We start from the raw sequence: 19724 nt of genomic DNA, 5'->3' as shown, positions 1-19724 counted from the left end.
ATGACAGCTTCTAATTGGTCCACGTGAAGTTCCGTTAGATCAACTAACGATCAATGGACGGGAGAATGAATTTGGTCTTTTATTAAAATCAGAAGGACCTCCTATGATAGAAAATAAACCCTAGGAAAAAAAAAATTAAGTGAAACCCCTAAGAGTTATTTAGTATTTAACCCTATTAGTTATTACTGATTCCTTGTACATGGTAACCTACTTTATAACTAGTGCACTAGTACGTGTCTTACCCTGAAGGAGTGAAGGTAGAGTCGATCGGAAACTATCATTATGACATTATCCTTTTTAGCTCGCCCAAAGAGAATTGTCCAATTCTCATTAATGGACACACGTTCTTACATGTTCATGCTGCATAAATTTCATTAACTAGCAAACCCTTTATGTAGGTTCAATGTGCAAATTAACACCAAGGCCTCGTTTTGTTCGCAAATTGAGTACTCTGTTAAAAAACATAATAGTTATTACCAGAAATAGAGGAAAGTGGAATAGAATAATTATTCATAGTCCTTAGTTTAATAACAACATATGTATTGTAATTGGAGTTAAACCAAAATTACCAAAAACCTCACTCTTCTTAAAATAAAAAAAAAAGGAGGGGGGAACCTGGAATTGCTGGAGTGGCCAGCAACCAAATTGGAGTGACTGACCACCCCTGGCATGACCTGGGGGTGGCCGAGGCTCATAGAGGGTGGCCTGGCCACCCCCTAAACGCTGTGGGGGAGGCCTTGGCCACCCCCAAATCCACCGGGGGTGGTCGCGTCACCCTCGGGGGTCCACTTCAAGGTGTTTTGGAGGTGGTGTGACCATCACTAGGTCCAGCCAGTGAGTGGCCCGCCACCCCTTAAATTCTAGGTTTTCCCTTTTTTTTAATAATAAAAAAAATTAGGGTTAAAATAAAATAAAAAATAATAAGGGGTTTTTTTGAAAAACTATTTCATTCCTTAAAGAATAGCTATTCCACTCATTTTTTAGAGAAATAGTTATTCTTGTGTGTATGACATTAATTATTCCTATGAGAATAACTATTCCTAGAAATAAACCTCTACCAAACAAAAGAATGATTATTTCATAGTAATAGCCATTCTATTCCAATGGCCTATTCCGCAAACCAAACGGCTCCTAAAAAACATATATATTCAATGGGGAACTGGGAATGCCGCCGCTCGAGCATAGTAATATAGCATTACTTTAATTATTACGGAGAAATAAAAAGTAGGTAAAATATCCCATAAAGCCAATTTGGGGAAAAAGAAGAGTAGGGCATGTTCTAGTTTTACTCTACGTGACCTTTACGAGTGCAGTCTTGAAAAATCTTTTTGAATGAAAAATAGCTGATGGAATGACATGCGTTTTATGCAAGCTTGACTTGGGTAAAGATTGAGGTAGATTTGGGTTTGAATATTATCCAGTAAAGCAAAACATGAAATTCTTTGGATATCAATAGGGCCTCAACTCATGGCATCTCCACACTTGGGGCGATGACTCCAATTTCTAGAATCAACTTACACAACTTCTCTCCACTCGTATGAAGCGAATATACACCACAACTATTCACAGTATGTGACATCCACTGCGATAAACGGATGCGACATTGCCTTCGCTGCATAACTCCTCTGCTTTGAGAATGTTGTTATTGTCGGCTAGCTTGCCTTAGAAAGAAGAAAAAAGAGCTGGACAAATTGTTAGCACAGCTACCAAGACACGAGAAACAATTAGAACACAGACATTAAACAGAGAAGGACACCATCTTTTCTTCTTTTTTGGGAATAAATAATAGAAAATCAAGAATTAAATAAACTCCAGTCCTTTTAACGGAGAGACAAAAGCCCAAAGGAAGAATGATACTAATCAACAGGATGTAAATCAAAGCACAAGGGCACCGGTATTGTTCTGATAAGAATGAGTGAAATGTAACTGTTAATATCACAAGTAAACAAAAGCCTAGTGGAATGCTGCAATTTCTTCCTCAAAAAGCTTCAGTAGGCTCTCAATGCTCTGTACTGAATGATCTGCCAAGTCTCTCACTCGTACACTCACCTGGAACAATAAGCACTCGAGGATTAAATTTCAACCCGTGGAAAGCATCATCAATAAAAATAGATTGAGAGAGAGAGAGAGAGAGAGCATGTTAGTAACCCATGTCAGTATTGGTAAAATTTGAGCTACCTATTGGGCATAGTAGCCTATGCATTTGCAGACCTAGAAAAAAAAAAAAAAAAAACAACAACAACATAACAAAACAACAGTTCTCTACAAAGTGAGAACTCATCCCCATTTCGTTTTGCATATCTTGTCTTTGAGTTGAAAATTAAATCAATCTCTATCACATAAACAAGGTGCTCACATAATAGAATTCTGACAACTTCCTTTTGCTCTACTTGTATTAATCAAAATTAATATAAAATTCTTGAATGCTTTCAAACGTAACTTTTTTCTTTCAAGTTCATCAAAACATATCCATATCAGCATACAAGTCATCATTGGCATGCCAATTTAGGTGAGAAGTACTTTACATATCGATTTATTTGGAACACATTAAGGTCAGCTTTCAAAAAACTTTGGAAGATCATATATGACAGACACTTCATATTCACAGCATTTATTACGTTAACAAGTCTTAAAACCCAAACAGACAACACTTGAGGGACAATTCACATGAGAAGCTGGTTTCCATCCACGCATATGCATGCACCAACATGGTACATGGACCTAATTTTCATAGCCAAACCTTTTATAATCAACTGTCTATTGAGCACATGAACAAACAAGAATTTTATAAAATTAGCGTATAGGTAGAACCTCTCCAGTTTTGGCTTCTTCCTCCCCAACAACCAATATATAGTTGTACTGCGCCAACTGGGCTTCCCTCACCTGCAGGAAGCTAAAACTATCAGTAAATGATTCTTACTTTTACCATCATTCCAAAGTAGAAGCAAATTATGAACGGGAGGGGAGGGGAGGAGAGGGGGCAGGGGACTCAAAACCACAATAGAGAATCTACGAAGAGGGAAAGAGAGGGAGTTAAAAATGGATATTATCTCTCTTTTTTTAATTAAAAAAAAAAAAAAAAAAAAAAAAAAAAAGCTACGATGCACCAGAATAATTTGAGCATGGGGCATCTTATATCTCCTTTATAACTACGCAAACACCATTACAAGCAAATCAGTTATTGGATATATACAATAAATAAAACATGCAAGATAGGAATTATGAATGCACCTTTTTCTGGATCTTTCTATCAGTAGTATCCACGTCAACATAATAACCAGCTTTAAATATCTGATCTTGCACCTACAAGAATGCAAAAAAAAAAAAAAAGCATTGAGAAAAAAGAAAAGAGCCTCAATTAGTTTATACATAAGAGCATATCTTACTAGAGCATGTGAACAGGTCACAACTATAAATGGTCAATCATTACTGCCCCAACTATTGAAGTAGCAAGTGTTTCTGACAGTTATTCCCCTATGGCGTGTGGATGCATCACGGTACACTAATAAGCAATAAATAATCAACAACACTGCTAAAAGACCTAGGAAATCTATAACAAATGCCTATTTAAAGATCTCCAAAAAACAGAAAACAAAGCCTAGATATTCACTAATCCATATAATCCAGCAACGTACTGCTTGTCTTTATTATATATGAGCCAATTCTCAAGCAATGTACTGCTTGACTCAACTGGACCTTTAACCTTGAAGTTCGAGCAACTCAAGTTTGACATGAGATAAGCCCATTCAAATCCATAAAATATCAACCTAAGATTACAAGTCGAGCTTGAACTACCAACTACTACGCACAACTCGGATAGCTTGCAGCTGTATATTTAAGCACAAGACAAAAATAATGACTGCTGAAAAGCACACAGCAAAACTACCATTAGTGCATATGGCTGAGATTTCTCCGACACTGGGCAAACAATTGCTTGGCGTGGACTAAGCCAGAAGGGCCATTTCCCTTTATAGTGCTCCAACAGAATAGCAAACATTCGCTCAACAGACCCTAGAATGGCTCTGTGTATCATAACAGGTGTCTCCCTCTTTGCTTCATCCTCTGCTGAGTAATATAATTCAAAACGAGCAGGAAGCTGGAAATCAAGCTGCAACCACAAGCATTGATCTATTAAGTGCTAATTCGGCATTCCAACATAGTAGCAGAAAGGCATAACCCATATAAAAGTGAACACTGCAAACCTGTAATGTTGCACACTGGAATTTCCTATTTAATGCATCAGATACACTGATATCTATCTTTGGTCCATAAAATGCACCATCCCCTTCATTTATCTGTACATCATAAGCATTGATTGAGAGAACAGGGAGATGCATAGAATACTGCTCAAAACAAGGATCAACTTAATATAACCAACATCTACTAGTAACAGATTAGATATTCTACCAAACATGGAAGTTTTTATCTTCTATTCTTAAACAGAGAAGGCAATATACAATGGGAAAATTAAAATAACTCTAATAGCCCCCTTTTCTCTAATGGATCAAACCCAATAGGTTCAAGCAGTCCAATTGATAGAGGACCCTCTGAAATCACTACACTTTTTTTAGAATTTTGATTGTCACAGTATCGCATCATAACTTTTATTAAAAAGGTTAGAGGAATGTTAAAAACATAAAATTGATCAACATTTTCCAGCTACACATTCTTTTACTTAGGGCTGACTCAAGCATGACCAAAAGTTTCAAATCCATTTTGGGGCAAAGCTTTTTCAAACACAAACACAAACAGAAGCTAAAGCCTGGCTCAAGCAGAATGAGAATTGTATATATTTCTTCAATGCCAGACTCGTGTAGTCTATTGAAAGCATAAAAAATAAGAGCCGCTACATGTTTAGCTGCAGTTAAAGCTAAGGAGGATTATTACCTGCCAGGGCTTCCCAGACTCGTCCAATGCTTCTGCAAGAGCAGCCTCGGCTTTCTCCCACGTAGCCAACTCGCCTAAGTATTTCTCAGGCCTCTACAATATCAATACAGATAGAGATATTGTGTAACATGATATAAAATGTCAAAACTTCACTATACACACACACATGCACACTCGTAGGAAAAGAGTGTTGAAGGAGTATATGGAACAAAGTACACAGATGCCATATCCAACACCCAACACATAAAGCATCATATACAATTAAACCAAGAGATGCTGTATTCCACACCAATGAACAATACATATCCAACTTTACAGGTGAAACCAAGAACTTGTAATGATCAATTGAAAAAAAAAATCATGGGCATAGAAACTTTTAAAAATAACAAATGGAGAAGAGGTATTCAACAAAAAGGTCAAATTAATGGCGCTGCTCCACAGAAACACAAGAACCATCCTTGATACACAATCTCCATCTAGTTCCTTAATAATTCAGTGCAAGTAGTAAATAGTATAAAGCTCCTCCTAAAATAATGCCCTTTAAATTTTTAAGTCTCCATGTGTGGAAGAAATTAGCTGTAACTCAACAAGCAATATTATGCTTCTGCTTTAAATAAATTTGTGTTGATTTACAAGTTTATGAGAGTAATTTTGATCATGTAAAGAAAATTGTTCTCTTTAATTAGTAATAAATCATTTTTAATATTATAAGCTTTGCAAAATCAATAAGATCGTTGCATCCACCAGGAACTTGGTTATTGAGAAAAGATTAATTAACAAGCACAAAAATGCCCACATGGTCCATGACAACCACGCGACAAGACATGGCCTGCATGTTAGGACACGGACAAGTTTTTAAGGTCTTGTCAGCACCCAATGGAGGCTGGCAAAGAAAAGGGTCAACAAAAGGGATGAATTACATTGAAACAGGTACGCAACACAAGAAACCCCAAACCGCCCAAGGTGTGGACCATGCTTGGAGCAACAATGAGGGGAAGCACACCCAACAGTTCAATGCACAAGCACAGATCCTGCCAAGCATACAACCCCACCACCACTCACATGCCATAACATAAACTAGCCTACAGCATCACCAAACGAACCACAATCCCACTAGCTGTGATGGCTAGCCAAGCATGCAGAAGCATCGTGTGACGCTGATCCCGGACAAGCAACTCCAACTTCCATTTTGAAAACCACAACAGAAACTACATAGGATCTTGTAACTTCACAAGTTTATGTTATAAAAATCGGTACTGCAATTCAAACCACAACTAATAAGAGACCAAGCTGCTAATCAAGTGGTTATTAGCAGCAGCAAATTAAATTCTAGTTCATAGCATTGTCAATCAATAGGTTCAATATCTTAAGCAGAATTAAGAAGCAAAGAACATACCGTTGATAGCTTCAAGTCAAAAGTGAATCCAAATATATTATACACATATGTGATGAATTCTAAGACACCGCGTACTTCATCTTTTATCTGTGAAATGAAGCACATTAAAATAACAGGCATAGGCGGCAAAAAGAGATTTGACAGGTCTACCAAAGTCAATTAAATTCAAGTCACCTGGGACTCCCTGCAGAAGATATGAGCATCATCCTGTACCAAGATTGAACTAAAATTTGTAAAGAGAAGGTAACTTTTACCAGTCAACTCAAGCAGTGATCAAAAATATAAATTACTAATAAAAAAGATTCCACTAGAGTAATTGACTATGTCCACTAAACGTTAAGTTCTGGTTGGGCTATGTCACTTCAAGCCCATAGAAGAAAAAAGTTATATGTTTGGCATGGGAACCCTAGTTAACAAAAATTAAAAAGAACAAGAGAGATGGTACAAAAAGCCCAACCAGTCCTTATGTATTTATAACCAAAAATACAATTATTAGTAACAACCACATCTAAGATGGTACCTGCTGAAATCTCCTGACACGAGTCAATCCAGTGAGTGCACCACTTGCTTCATTGCGGTGCAAAACTCCAAAATCGGCAAGTCGAAGAGGAAGTTCTGCAAAACAAATCAAAAACACTCAGGATGATTAATGTGCAAAGAAGATGTCACTGCCAAATGGATGGGGCTTATAAAGAGAAGAAAATAAGATAATATTTTCAAGGAACAACTGGTACCCATGCTTTTTCAGAGGCTATATACTTAAAAAAATAATAATATAATGTAATTTATGTTAAAGAAATCTCATTACCAACCAAAATTCATAAGGCTAATCATATGCAAGAAACTTAAGTACCAACCACATACAGTACCATAATCCCTTCACACATAGTAACATGACATAAAACAGAAGGATCATAGATTCACAATACATAGTAACATGACATAAAACAGAAGGATCATAGATTCATAATTCTAGTAGCTTTAAGGCTCACCTTAAGGTAAGCTGGTTCTAAAATCAGTCTTTACGACTAAACTCATCATGCATATATAGTACACCACACATAACAAAATTGAACTTGTTTAAAGTTTATAGAGTGATCAGCAATATTCTCAAGTACTGATATACTCGTACTTAGTCTTTCTACAACTCAAGATGACCGAATTATATGTCATTGGCCATGACTGTTTCAATGACAAAATTTAAACTCGAAGCTCAACAGAATCTATAATGGGATGGTACTCTGTTTTAGACAAAGTGTCCAAGTGCAAAAATAAATATAAGATGCTATTCTAGAGAATAATATCTGTGCCAATGAACTCACCTCTATATGAACGAACTCTATGTTGAAACATTAAACAGTGCCCAGGGCAATTCATTGGTTTCAGTCCAAACTCTTGTTTTTCTACCTGTGAGAGTAACAAAATATCATGATGTCAAAGAACACGGGATATGATCACCTATAATATCCTTTCTCAATCAAGCACTCTACCAGAATGTGTTAAATAAGAAAAAAATTGTGAACACAACCGTGTCTTATGAAAACAATCGTTCATACTCTTTCCAATTAGTAAATTTTCAATCAACTCCAACAAATACGATGTATGATATTTTCAATATCAATGTCACATCTTTTAGTTCCAATGTCACCACATATATCCGCTCTTTCAAAAGACGATACTACTTGACAAGAACATATGTTTATCACTATAGCCAAAATACTTCTCAAAAATGTTATTGGTTCAGACAACTTTAGGTGGCCAGACTACTTTATATATGTGGGTGAGTGTGTGTGCATATATAAATATTCATAACCAAATTGCTATTCATCATCATTGTGCATTGTGCCTGCATAAATCCTTAATATTCAATTGAGCCCACTAGTTTTTGCTTCCCTATTCTTGATCCTCCATACTTGGTTTCCTTCATAATAAAACAGAGATATGAAGGTTTTATTATCAAAACTATTGCTGCACAACATAATACAAACCACACCTCAAATACAAACATATTCTCCTTGTAATTTGCAGCGTGACCAGATGTTTCCCAAAGTTGCATATTGTACATATTTGGCGACAAAACCTGCCAAAGTCAAGTAAGTTAGGTGCACATTTACAATTCTTAAATATCATGACAACACAACACCCTAATCATTGACTATCAACCTCTTGGTAACCTCGCTCCCTATATTGACTACGTATAAAGTCCATTAATTTGTTGTATATCCTAGCCCCATGCGGAAGGAAGAACCAACTCCCTGGACTGACATTCACAAAAGATTATCATGAGCAATCATGACCACGAAACACAAAACTAAGAATAGTAAGCCGTAGTGTACCTTAGTGGGTGACAAAAGAAAAGCTCTTGTTTTGTACCCACCAATCTATGGTCATATTTCTTTGCTTCTTCCAGATGGTTGATGTATTCCTGCACAGAAGATTAATGTTTAGAAAAAAAACTTGCATTATTCGGAACAATAAGCACATCATATCTCGTTAATGCCACTTCTACCATCTTGATACAAAAACTCATCCTAAATATATTAATTACCCTACTAGCCTTCTGACTTATTATCCATGGTAGCATAGAACAGTATATTGATTTAAAAACAGGCTACTTTATTTTAAGAAAGATGTGGAAGTCTCCACGCTTCACAATATTCCTTCACACAATACTATGCCAAATGAGGTGTATCACCAGATGCAATTGAATTTTGTTTAGTTCATCAGGTTTCAGTCCACATAGCTTGATAACACATCCCATACTACCGGAAACCTAGCCAACCACTCATTTTCATGAGCAAACAGCTCTAGATTTTTTTCATTAAAAAAAAAAAAAAAAGGTTTTTTTTTGGCTTTTAATTACCTTTATTAATTATCCACGGGGGAGGGGGTGTGGAGCTTTTCAAAGAAAAATTCTCGCCTGAGATATTTGAGCCATCAAAGTCAATCTTGGAGAATTTAAAAAAAAAGAAAAAAAAAAGAGGGGGTAGCATAAACAATGGAGTTTCAGTTTAAAGAAAAAGAGGAACTTTTTTTACCATGCATGCAAATCTTTGTTGGTTCAGTAAAGTATTCACTTTTTTCATATATCCAACATGGTGCAACAAAGGAATTCCTATTTCTTGATTACATTGACTTCTCAAACATGTGCACAATGTACATGATGCGATCATCTAATGCAGGGGTGTCTATAAGGAACTTTTAATCCTTTGCATATGTGAAGGTACATCTGCTTGCCTGCATACACTCCAGGGGCCACCAAGTGATGGTAATACTATCAAACAAAAGCACGTACAAATAGAAGCTTTCATATTAAATTGACAACATAATAGATATAAAATGTTAGACATCCAAACTGTGAACATCATTTCTTGAATACCTTCAACTTGAAAACTGAAAGGCCTTTAACATATCATACAATTTCAAATTGAACAAAAGCAAAAGACAAAAACACACTCAGCAGCCTAGCCAAAGCCAGCTTATATGACTCACAGGACAATGGGAAAAAAATAAACATTTTATTAGGGGGCTGAAAAAAGAAATCCACCTGAAGACGTTTTTTATCAGGATAAGATATTCCATAAACTCTTTGTAAACTCTCGCGGTCTTTATTCCCCCTCCAGTAAGCTGATGAAGCCTGGAATCACAAAATAATAGGTTTAAGTATGCATAATAAATAAAGCCTGTATATATCTATAAGCTAAGCAGTTACACATCATAAAACACATCACCTTCAAACAAGCAAATGCTTTGACAAAGGATGTGTTTGGTATATGGGGTCCACGACACAAGTCAACCAAGGGGCCACATCTGTAAACTGTGATTGTCTTGTCGGCAGGCAAATCATTGATGATTTCGATCTGAAAAAAGTAGTTGGAAAAACAATGCATGTTAGAACTGTATAATTATGCAATGAAAATATGAACAGTACTTGAGAATCATATGGTTTTTTAAGAGGCAAAATTAGACAGTTTTACTCACCTTGAAATTATTGTCAGAAAACATTTCAAGTGCCTCGTCCTTTGATACTTCAATGCGCTCAAAAGGCTGTTTTTCCTGAAAAATTAAAAAGACCACATGATTTACTGTCATCAATGAAATGCTTCTTAACAAGCAGAGAGAGAAAGGTCCAATGGCATGTGTGTGAGGCACTGGTGAGAGGAGACAGGTCTACAGTTCATCAATGATGGAAAAAGTCTAACTAAACCAAGAGGCAACCCACCTGCGATGTAGATTACTTACGTATTTCATTATACAAAAATACAGCCAGATTATTGTTTTTGAAAGGTGTTTGGCATTTCTAACATTTTTTTTTTCTGATAAGCAGCATTTGCAATGAAATTACAACATTTAGTAATGTATACAGATAAACCCATATTAAAAGCATTGTCATAACTAAGGCCAAAAGGTGTGGCCTAGGCATGCACAGCGAACCACACCTAATTCCATCCAACACTTTTCCTCTCGCTCCACTAGATGATAATTTGAAGCCCTTTACTTTAAACCGACTTTCTTCACTTGTACCAGTAGGTTTATCAAGAATAGAATAGGTAAGGTATTTTCGTCATTCAAGAGCAGGAGCAACAGTTCACATTAACATTGATGAAAAAAAAAGAAGCAAAAGAACAATATAGTATACATCATATTTTGGACAACATAATGAACACTACCGTAACAGCCTTCATTGCCGCTGACTGAATTTGCTTGAAGTGATCATCGTTCAAGCCCAAATCACCATAAAATGCATCGTAATAGAATCCCTGTTGGTACCATTTCACCATTCATAAGGAAGCTTAATTCGCACTTCATACATGTAACATAGCTACAGAAAGAAACAAGAGAAACAAAACCTATACAATTCTTTTCAATGTTAAGATCTCAAATATAAAATAATAAGATATATATATATATTTTTTTTGATAAGTAATATATATATAATAAGATATATATTATAATAAGAACAAAATTGAGCAATAAAAAGAGTATTGGAAATTTTAGAAGAAACATTAGATGTTTGTTACTCAACAAGTACCTCGGTGCTGCATCTAGTACTCAACTATCATATGTAGCTATCTAATGTAGTATGTTTATATGTTAAAAAAAATACCAAAAGTGCAACATGGGCAAAAGCTCATTCACAATATCATCACTTATGGTAAGAACAAGCCGAAATGAAGGCACATTCACCAAGTATACACCACAGAAACAACTATAGGTGAGCGTATGACCATGGCTGACAACCTTTTTTTAATAAGTAATCAAAATATCATAAAAAGCGTAAGGCGCCCCACGTACACAAGAAGTATATAAAAGAAGCTACCTACTTAAAAGGGGCAAAATGAATAACAAAATCATGATAACTAATCATCAAGAAAGAAACAAAGAATACTAATAAAAATAACATGGCAATGATTAACCTCCTTTAACTCTATTCTGATTGCAAGTACTTAAAAGTATCACTCCCTTAGTCATGTTGATCTGAAAGTCCACACCATCAGTTCTAGTCAAATAAGAAACTCTAAAATCTCTCAGTTTTGTGGATGATTCAATTCGATGAATAAAAGTAGTCCACCAATGAAAATATCAATAAAACTGCGTAATCTAACAACAATTAGAATGGGGAAGCCCCGTTAAACTGAATTACATAAAATACCTCACCAACCAGAAACAAACCAATGACATAAACCAACATGATAAAATTCGTACAATTGCAAAATATAACATCACTGATAATATCACATAGAAAAGAGTTAAAGCTAGAGCTATGGTAGCAATTAACAATGACCAAATTGTCTAATATAACAAGTTAATTCACACCAACTCTGGGAAATTTACCTCTCCCCTTGTGGTACATGGCCCAATGCAGAGCTTGCAACCATACTCCTGCTCGAGCGACTGCGCCATCAAAACAATACACTTACTATTCCCACTGAGCCAAATATTTAAACTATGTCTTTTTTTTCGCTAAGCTAAAACGAATCAAATGCACGAGACAATACAAAAAAGCTAGCTACCTCGCCGAGAATGTGCGCGCTGGAATGCCAGAAGGTGTCGCGGCCTTCGTCGCTGTCGAATGTGAATAGCTTCAGCTCACAGTCGGCCTCCAAGGGCCTCGCCATGTCCCACAGAACCCCATTCACCTGAGAAATCAACGCGTTCGCGGCCAGGCTCTTCGAAATCTCTCTCGCCACGTCAAACGGCGATGTCACCCACTTCTTTCCCTCCTTCACAGTCCCATCCGGCAACGTAATCCTAACAAAAGCACACAAAACATAAACGAAGTCCATGAATGAATCGTCAGTCACCGAGAGAAGGAACTAGGGTCTGGTTTGCTCCTTACTTGATGGGATCGGCGGAGAGCGACTGGAGGTGAGCTAGTTGACGCGCCTTCATGGACTCGAAGAGCTGGATGCGCTTTGGGATGACCTTGTTGAGGTAGGCCTCGTCCTTGGGATGGTTGGAGGCCATGGCAGCGAGTGGTAGAGGCGCCGAAGATAAATGGCGGAGGAGAGAGAGATTATGAGCGAAAGGAAGAGAAGCTGGGGAAGAGGAGCGGCGGAATTGGAAGGAGAGGGCACGCCTGAGGCTAGCGCATAGCATATGGGCTGCGTTTGGGGTTTTTTTCGTTATAGAGGGAGGTTTTAGCCGTGGCGTGGGATTTAAGCTATGGGCCAATGGGCCTGTGTTTTGACTCCTTTAGGTTTGGAGGCTTTCTTATTAGTGATGTTGGACCTGTACCTAAGCCATTGTGCATCCATACAATTTGGAGTGTAGTTTTAAGTTGGCTTTTTGCACTGACCATCAGGACTAGGAGAATCATTGAGCCTAAATTGGCTTTACCCATTTGATATCCAACGATTTGTTGAGCTCTTTTTTAACTAGAGAATCATCTTGTAAAGAGTGTGTTATAATCTTAGTGTTCCACATGAGTTAAGTTTAATATTGACTATGTGTATATAAACTCTTTGACATTCTTCCTTTGTAAGCTGGTTTTTAAGGGTGGATTCTACCCAAGGCTTGTATCATTTGGTATCAAAGCTAGCCACCATGTCGAGGGGTTCAAGTCACAAAGGGGGCGACCTATGGGTTAAATTAAAATATTGATAGATGAGTGGAGCCGCCCAAAGAAAAAGGACTACCATCGGGTTAGTGTCAAAAGAGTGAGCTGCCGTGGACTTCAGCCACAAAAGCATGGTGGTATGTTACGATCCTAGTATCTCACATGGGTTAAGTCTAATCTTGACCATGTGTATATAAATTCTTGGGCACCCTTCCCTTGTAAGTCGATTTTCAATTGTGAGTTTTACCCGATATTTGTAATAGAGTGCTACTACTACAACTAGTGCTCCAAGCATCTTCTGGATGCATCTACAAGGGGTTGAGAAAGTGATTGTACCTCTAAACACATAGCCCTTAGGTATTAATTACCCACCCTCTTTCACCCCAAAGTTAGAGAATAAAGATTGTTGTTTGAATTACTTACAATTCGAATAATCCTAAAGAGATGGGAATTGCAAGCGGGGTGCAAGACCCACTTGTCTCGACAAGTAGACTCCACAACCCTACTTATAGGGAATTCCGACCAAAAGTTTGAAGGGTAATGTTATGTTGTAGAGTCTTATACGATTGGCATACAACTGAGATAGCATGGCAATCAAAATAAATTTTTAAGTTTTTTTTGTTTTTCCTTACAAGTATTGATCCAAAGACTCATTGTCATTACCACATCATCCTAATTGTATAACAATATATTGCAATATAGTAAATAACATTATTTAAATTTAAACATTTTGATGTGTTGAAGAAAAATCGGCCACTTAATGTTGGTCTGCATTTTAATGGGCTACCATTGAAGGTTAGCCAATTGGCCCAATTGAAGGAAAATCACGGGCTCCTTTCTTCCGGTCGAGAAAACCCGAACCACGACTTCCTTTCTTTAGGCCAAGAAAGCCCAAATCACGGGGATACCCTCAAATGTTGCTACATTTTGAACTAGCTCTATGTGAAAAAGAAGCTTAATCTTTTTTTCATTTCCTTCTTCTTCTTTTTTCTGGGCAGAAACAGGTGCCCTAATAATTGTGTAGGAAAGGGTAGAGATCGAATTAAAATCCAATAGATTAAACTAGAATTTTTTTACCTGCCCCACTACTTTTCTTGTCTTGATTTTTACTGAAAATGCCGTAAAATGTTTTCTCGTATATAGTTGTGCTACATATAATACTAAATTTTCATTCGATAAAATCATACTAATAAATCACAAAACAGCCTAAGAAAAGGATCGAGTTCTTCTTCTTCTTCTTTTTGTTTTTTAATTTTTATTTTTAAAGATAAGGAAATATTGATCTCAAGAGAAAGAGAGAAAATGAGAGGAGAGAAGAAATTCTATTCAATTACCTCAATTGCATGAGCTATAATTGTCACAAGTGTTACTAGGACTACTGTACAACCTCACAAATTGGCATGATAGTTTAATTAACACTTACCACATCAGTTGTTAAAATATAAACCGTTGCTTTACCATTCATATAACACTGCTTTATCGTGTTTACAAATTGACGTGATAGTTATTACGCCAGGTGACCTCGTGAGGAGTTATAATACGCCAAAGATTATAAGTGAGGAGACAAAAGAATGAATCAGAAGAACATTTGATGAGAAAATGGTAGGGCAAAGTGGGGACGTGTTAATTACTTTGCAGTTAGGGCATCACAAGTACTGGAAACCAAACAGGGTGTGGGACTGTGGGTGCATGGGGGTGGTGGTTTAAAACTAAACGCTATGGACATGTGCAACCATGTGCGTTCCGTTCCCACCACACGGTCCAGCTAATTAAAGAAGCAAACGCCACCACGTCATGACGCCCGTTACACCACATATTCTGATATCACACACACCCACACACGTACGTACACTACTCCTCCATGCCATCCGGCCATTGATCTCTACATACCAAAGTTTATATATATATATATATATACATTCTATAAAGGCCATCCTATCTATTTCTTTCTCCCTTTTGTTCGCAAAACATGGGGTTTTAATTTCATTTTTGGTGTCAAAGGGACAACAGAATGTGCATAGTGATTACGTGGCTGTACACTATTAATCATGTCAAAAAAAAATTTTAAGAAGTAGGTGTCTTGTCACGTAGCAGTTCATATTTTAGAGGCCGGTGGGAATTAACACATCAGTTTATAAGAAATTTGTAATAAAACTGTAATACCCTTCATAATAACAACTTGGCTTGCTCAATTAATTATGTAATTCTTGGACACAGTAACCCTACCCAATAGATATATCCAAATATTGATCGATGTGCAAGAATTTAAGAAACTGTAGAGAAAATCAAACAACCATAAAAGGAGAGTGCACAGTATATTCTTTCATTATCATGCTTTTTTTGTTCTTCGTCTCTTGTTTACTATCAAGCTTGGAAATTCCATTAATATCTACCCAAACCCTAGAACACTTCTCAACCAATTAAGATCGAGCTAGTTCTTTGGGTTTTGGCATGAATTACTATACCAAGAAAAGGGACAGTGCCTATTGGCATGGGAAAGCTACCGTACTATATGTCTATTGGATTTTCTAACTTCGGATATATATATATATGGATATGGCTGACTTTTGGGCACTTAATATTTATAATGGTAAAGTAACTGAACCTAATAAAGGAGAAAAAATAAGAAGGAAAAGGGAGGAAGAAAAAAAAAAGGGCAAAGAAACAGAAACTTGGAATAATATTGGATTATCCTACAATGGAATTTCTGATGGCTACAACCATATACGACTACGTCAACCTAATGAATGGTCAAGATCAATGAGTTGGCAAACCACATGCACAGTATGGGGTGTAGGGTGCAACCGACCATAGTGGGCTAATATTGAAGCATAGGGCCCTCATATCATCAAGCTAGCAGGCTACAAACAAGTTGATCATAATCTTTATGCATAATGCACCTATGAAAAAGTCATCTACCTTTCTTCTTGCATGCTTTTGATTCATGCTTAAAGTAGTTTATGTGACAGCCACGAAGGAGACAATGCATATAACCCCGCCGGCACTTGAAACTACCTAAGAAATTGACCCAACATCACCACACAATATCCAACGGGCCACATCCACGAGCTAGGCCAGCCTCTGGCAGGCATATATGCCTGCCCAAGCCATTCCTCAGAGATTATCGCCTACCTAGCTAGTGTCCTCATTTGGACCGATTTAAGATTGAGAATTGAAATGCTATATATTGGACAATAATTTGTATTCCATCCGTTAAAACTTATAATTTAGAGAAGAGAAATGCGAAAAAAGATGGTTCGGCCTATGGCCTACGTTCACACATTATAACTTTTTTATAACTACATTTTTCATTTATATTTTTGATTGTATACAATACTCTTATTTATAGAGAAAGAGTATGAACGTTACAAGTCTCTTCTATTTTTATATTAACAACAATATTAAAGTTAATTTATCATTTATAACTCCTATGTCTTGAGTTCTTGTAATTCTTTAACTCTTAAGTTATTGTAACTTATCTCAATACCATCCATCAAAACTTGTGGCGTGATTATCCAATCATGCATGTATACATACTAATATACATACTAATAGATACTCACGGTGGTAGTTCTAATTTACTTTGTGGTGTAACTTTAAACGGCCAAACAAAAGCCTAAATAAGCTTAAAAGGGATTGAAATCTTGTCGACAGTGGAGTTGCTATCTTGTTCGATGAGCCTTTGTGTGGGCATTAACTGAGGCCACGATCATGCACATGTAGATGTACGTACATATATGATTAGCTAACACCACGCTGTGAACGATAAACTCTGCGCATTAATTCATGTTCATGTACGTGTATACGTCGTTTTATGTTTGTGTGATATACACATCTATCAGAGTCATTATCATCCCTCACATGGCATGGGTGCTTAAATGCCCTCGTGAACCCCTGGATCTTTCTAAGCCATCAACTAGGGGACCGCCTGCTTCTACCAGTACTTTATCAAGTTTCTGCCGATATATACATATCCATGTGCCCACTTGTGCTTCTATGTAATTCTTCATTAGGGTTTCCATCCTTTCCACTTTTGGATTTCTTTTTTTATTCTTGAACTTGGCTTCAATATTGCCTGGTTTACCTAGCTTTGACAAGTTCTTGCTTTTTCGTTTATATATACACATATATATGTGGAGTAATATTTGTGTCTTGGATCTTCCTTCATTTAAAGGCGAGTGATGCAAACTGTATCTTACGCTGACAAATCGTACCGTGATTAAGAACTAATTAGCAAGTTAGCATGTCTTTATTGAGAGCCGTGGACTTGATATGATCGATCAACCAGTCATTATTATTTAATTATTGACAAACTGTATGTTCATGAGTCTGAGTTTTATACCCATTTTTCACAGCCAGTAATGATTTGGTACGTTTGACCGATCCTTCAATTGAAAATAAATTTGAAATCAACGACGAGTCTCAACGAGCCATGACTCTAGATTAAGCAAACATCATTGTATATATATATATATATGCACCAACTCATGGAGGTATATACTATATATATGATTTTTTTTTTCTCCCTAGGGCCTATTAAGTATATGGAGGATTTATATATAGTATATATTGGAAAACATAATAAATTTCAATGTGAAACTCATCTTGAACCATCACGATATATAAAAGTTCTCTCTCTCTGTCTCTCCCTAATTAGACCCATTTCAACAATCAGCATGGAACGTGCGTGCGACTCAAGATATGAATAAAAATTAGGATCACCATAGCAATTGTTTGACTACTCTACTTATATCCAAAAAAAAAAAAAAAAATTCCTAACAATAAGTGTGGTATATACAATAATTGTCTCATAATTTAGAGCATAGGACTAATGGCAAAATACTGCCCATACCGTACTTCAATTCCTTTGCTATTAATTATTTTAGTCTTACTCCCATTCATCTGTGATATCCATTGCTACTAATTAACCAATATATTTTTATTGATACAACGCACTATAGTATATGTTTCTTCAATCATCACCAACTAAAAATAATAACATAAACAATACTGACAAATTGTTCTCACGAAAACTTTATTGTCACTTGTGACTTTTTGGCATACTAAAGTTTTACAAACGCATCACTTTTATCATCTCAAGCCCCATTTATACAAATGTAGTAGTCCCAATTAATCAAACTTTGATTTTTTTGTTTTTAATAATAATATAAGAGTTAGTTGATACTGTCATGTTAACATTATAGGTTAACTGTAGAATAAAAATATAATTTTAGTATTATATATTCAACTAATTAACATACGTACTTTGCCTTATTCTAAAAACCTAAACTAATGAATTTTGTTGGAGAGAAAATCTCCACGTGAGAATATTGGAACATTACTTAGCTTAGCCAATAGCCCAACATGTTTTTTTTTTTTTTGATAAATATTGCACTTTCATAACATAATAAACAGATTATAACATAACACCAAACTAAGAGGTGGGCGCCTCAACAACAAACCCAATCGTAAAAGATAGTGCTAATAGAAAAAGTGAAACCGAAACAATTAACCGAACAGGCAATTGACGCATAAATGGTCTCAAGGAACCATAAATTATCCGAACCTCTATAACTTGGGTAAAAGCCAAGAAATCGGCTGCATAATGCAGCAATAACACCCAAATAGAAGACAAACAAGAGAATGACTCTCAAAAGAGCTATGCATCTAACCTAAACCTTTGTTAGGATAAGACAAAAATCACTGGAGAGTGATTGAGGGGGTAACAACATTGTCAAAAATATAACATGATTTATCAACAAAGAGCAACATAAATACGACCAAAATATAAAGATAGAAATAGAAAACAAAAATAGCCCAACATGTTAGTTTAGCTAAAAAAAGTAAGCTTTTAACATGTTAACATCATAACAACTCTAGAGACTTCTCAATAAGCTGGTGGTATAGATAACAACACAAGTGATGTGTGCAAGGGAAAAAAAAAAGAAAAAAAGAAAAAGACAATTCTCTGACAAGATAGTTGAATAGGGAGTGTAACTGATGTGATCATAATACATTCACACGTGAGGGAAACATTATTATTAGAATACATACTTGTGAGTGAGTTTGACTGGTTAACTATATCCCACCTTGGATAATAATCACAAAAGCCAGTGATTAGTACAATAAAGTTCAACCTAAAATCCCCAAGTTTAACGATTGAGCTGCTAATGTTGTTTTCCAATATATTATGTTAAACCCTTATCCAAATATTTTGAAGGGTATTTGCAATCCACTAATTTCTAATTAATGGCTTAGCCGCTTAGAGCATTTTCAATGGAAGAGCCAAATTTTTATGTAAATTAGCTTCTCAAAACTCACTTTTATATAGTTTAGCTAATGAATTTTTAAATGCATCCACATCCGATTAGCTATATTTTT

General features: G+C 36.2%; 1 protein-coding gene across 1 annotated transcript; it reads right to left on the bottom strand.

The window, feature by feature from the left end:
- Window positions 1-1738: 1738 nt before the first annotated feature.
- Window positions 1739-12893, bottom strand: LOC132177388 (threonine--tRNA ligase, mitochondrial 1). The gene is made up of 20 exons (XM_059589673.1): window positions 12624-12893; window positions 12298-12535; window positions 12119-12178; window positions 10954-11043; window positions 10265-10339; window positions 10015-10143; window positions 9831-9920; window positions 8620-8708; window positions 8447-8543; window positions 8277-8363; window positions 7606-7690; window positions 6804-6898; window positions 6458-6490; window positions 6284-6370; window positions 4888-4980; window positions 4203-4295; window positions 3887-4108; window positions 3232-3303; window positions 2812-2883; window positions 1739-2049 (listed from the first exon to the last, which is right to left on the bottom strand). The coding sequence occupies exons 1-20, from the start codon at window positions 12881-12883 to the stop codon at window positions 1954-1956; spliced, it is 2163 nt and encodes a 720-aa protein (XP_059445656.1). The 5' UTR covers window positions 12884-12893; the 3' UTR covers window positions 1739-1953.
- Between the last annotated feature and the right edge of the window lie 6831 nt (window positions 12894-19724).

The sequence above is a fragment of the Corylus avellana genome, chromosome ca4 (assembly GCF_901000735.1).
Source record: "Corylus avellana chromosome ca4, CavTom2PMs-1.0".
Taxonomy (NCBI): Eukaryota; Viridiplantae; Streptophyta; class Magnoliopsida; order Fagales; family Betulaceae; genus Corylus; species Corylus avellana.
Note: the sequence above shows the minus strand (reverse complement) of the source record. Positions and strands in the feature narration are given on the sequence as shown.

What these genes read in the sequence shown, in the direction of transcription:
- LOC132177388 (XM_059589673.1), bottom strand. Translation starts at nt 12,883, where the DNA reads ATGCTATGCGCTAGCCTCAGGCGTGCCCTCTCCTTCCAATTCCGCCGC. An exon ending in AAGCATTTGCTTGTTTGAAG is followed by an intron (nt 9,921 to 10,014) that starts GTGATGTGTTTT and finishes TTGTGATTCCAG; the next exon opens with GCTTCATCAGCTTACTGGAG. An exon ending in TCTTCTGCAGGGAGTCCCAG is followed by an intron (nt 6,371 to 6,457) that starts GTGACTTGAATT and finishes TTCATTTCACAG; the next exon opens with ATAAAAGATGAAGTACGCGG.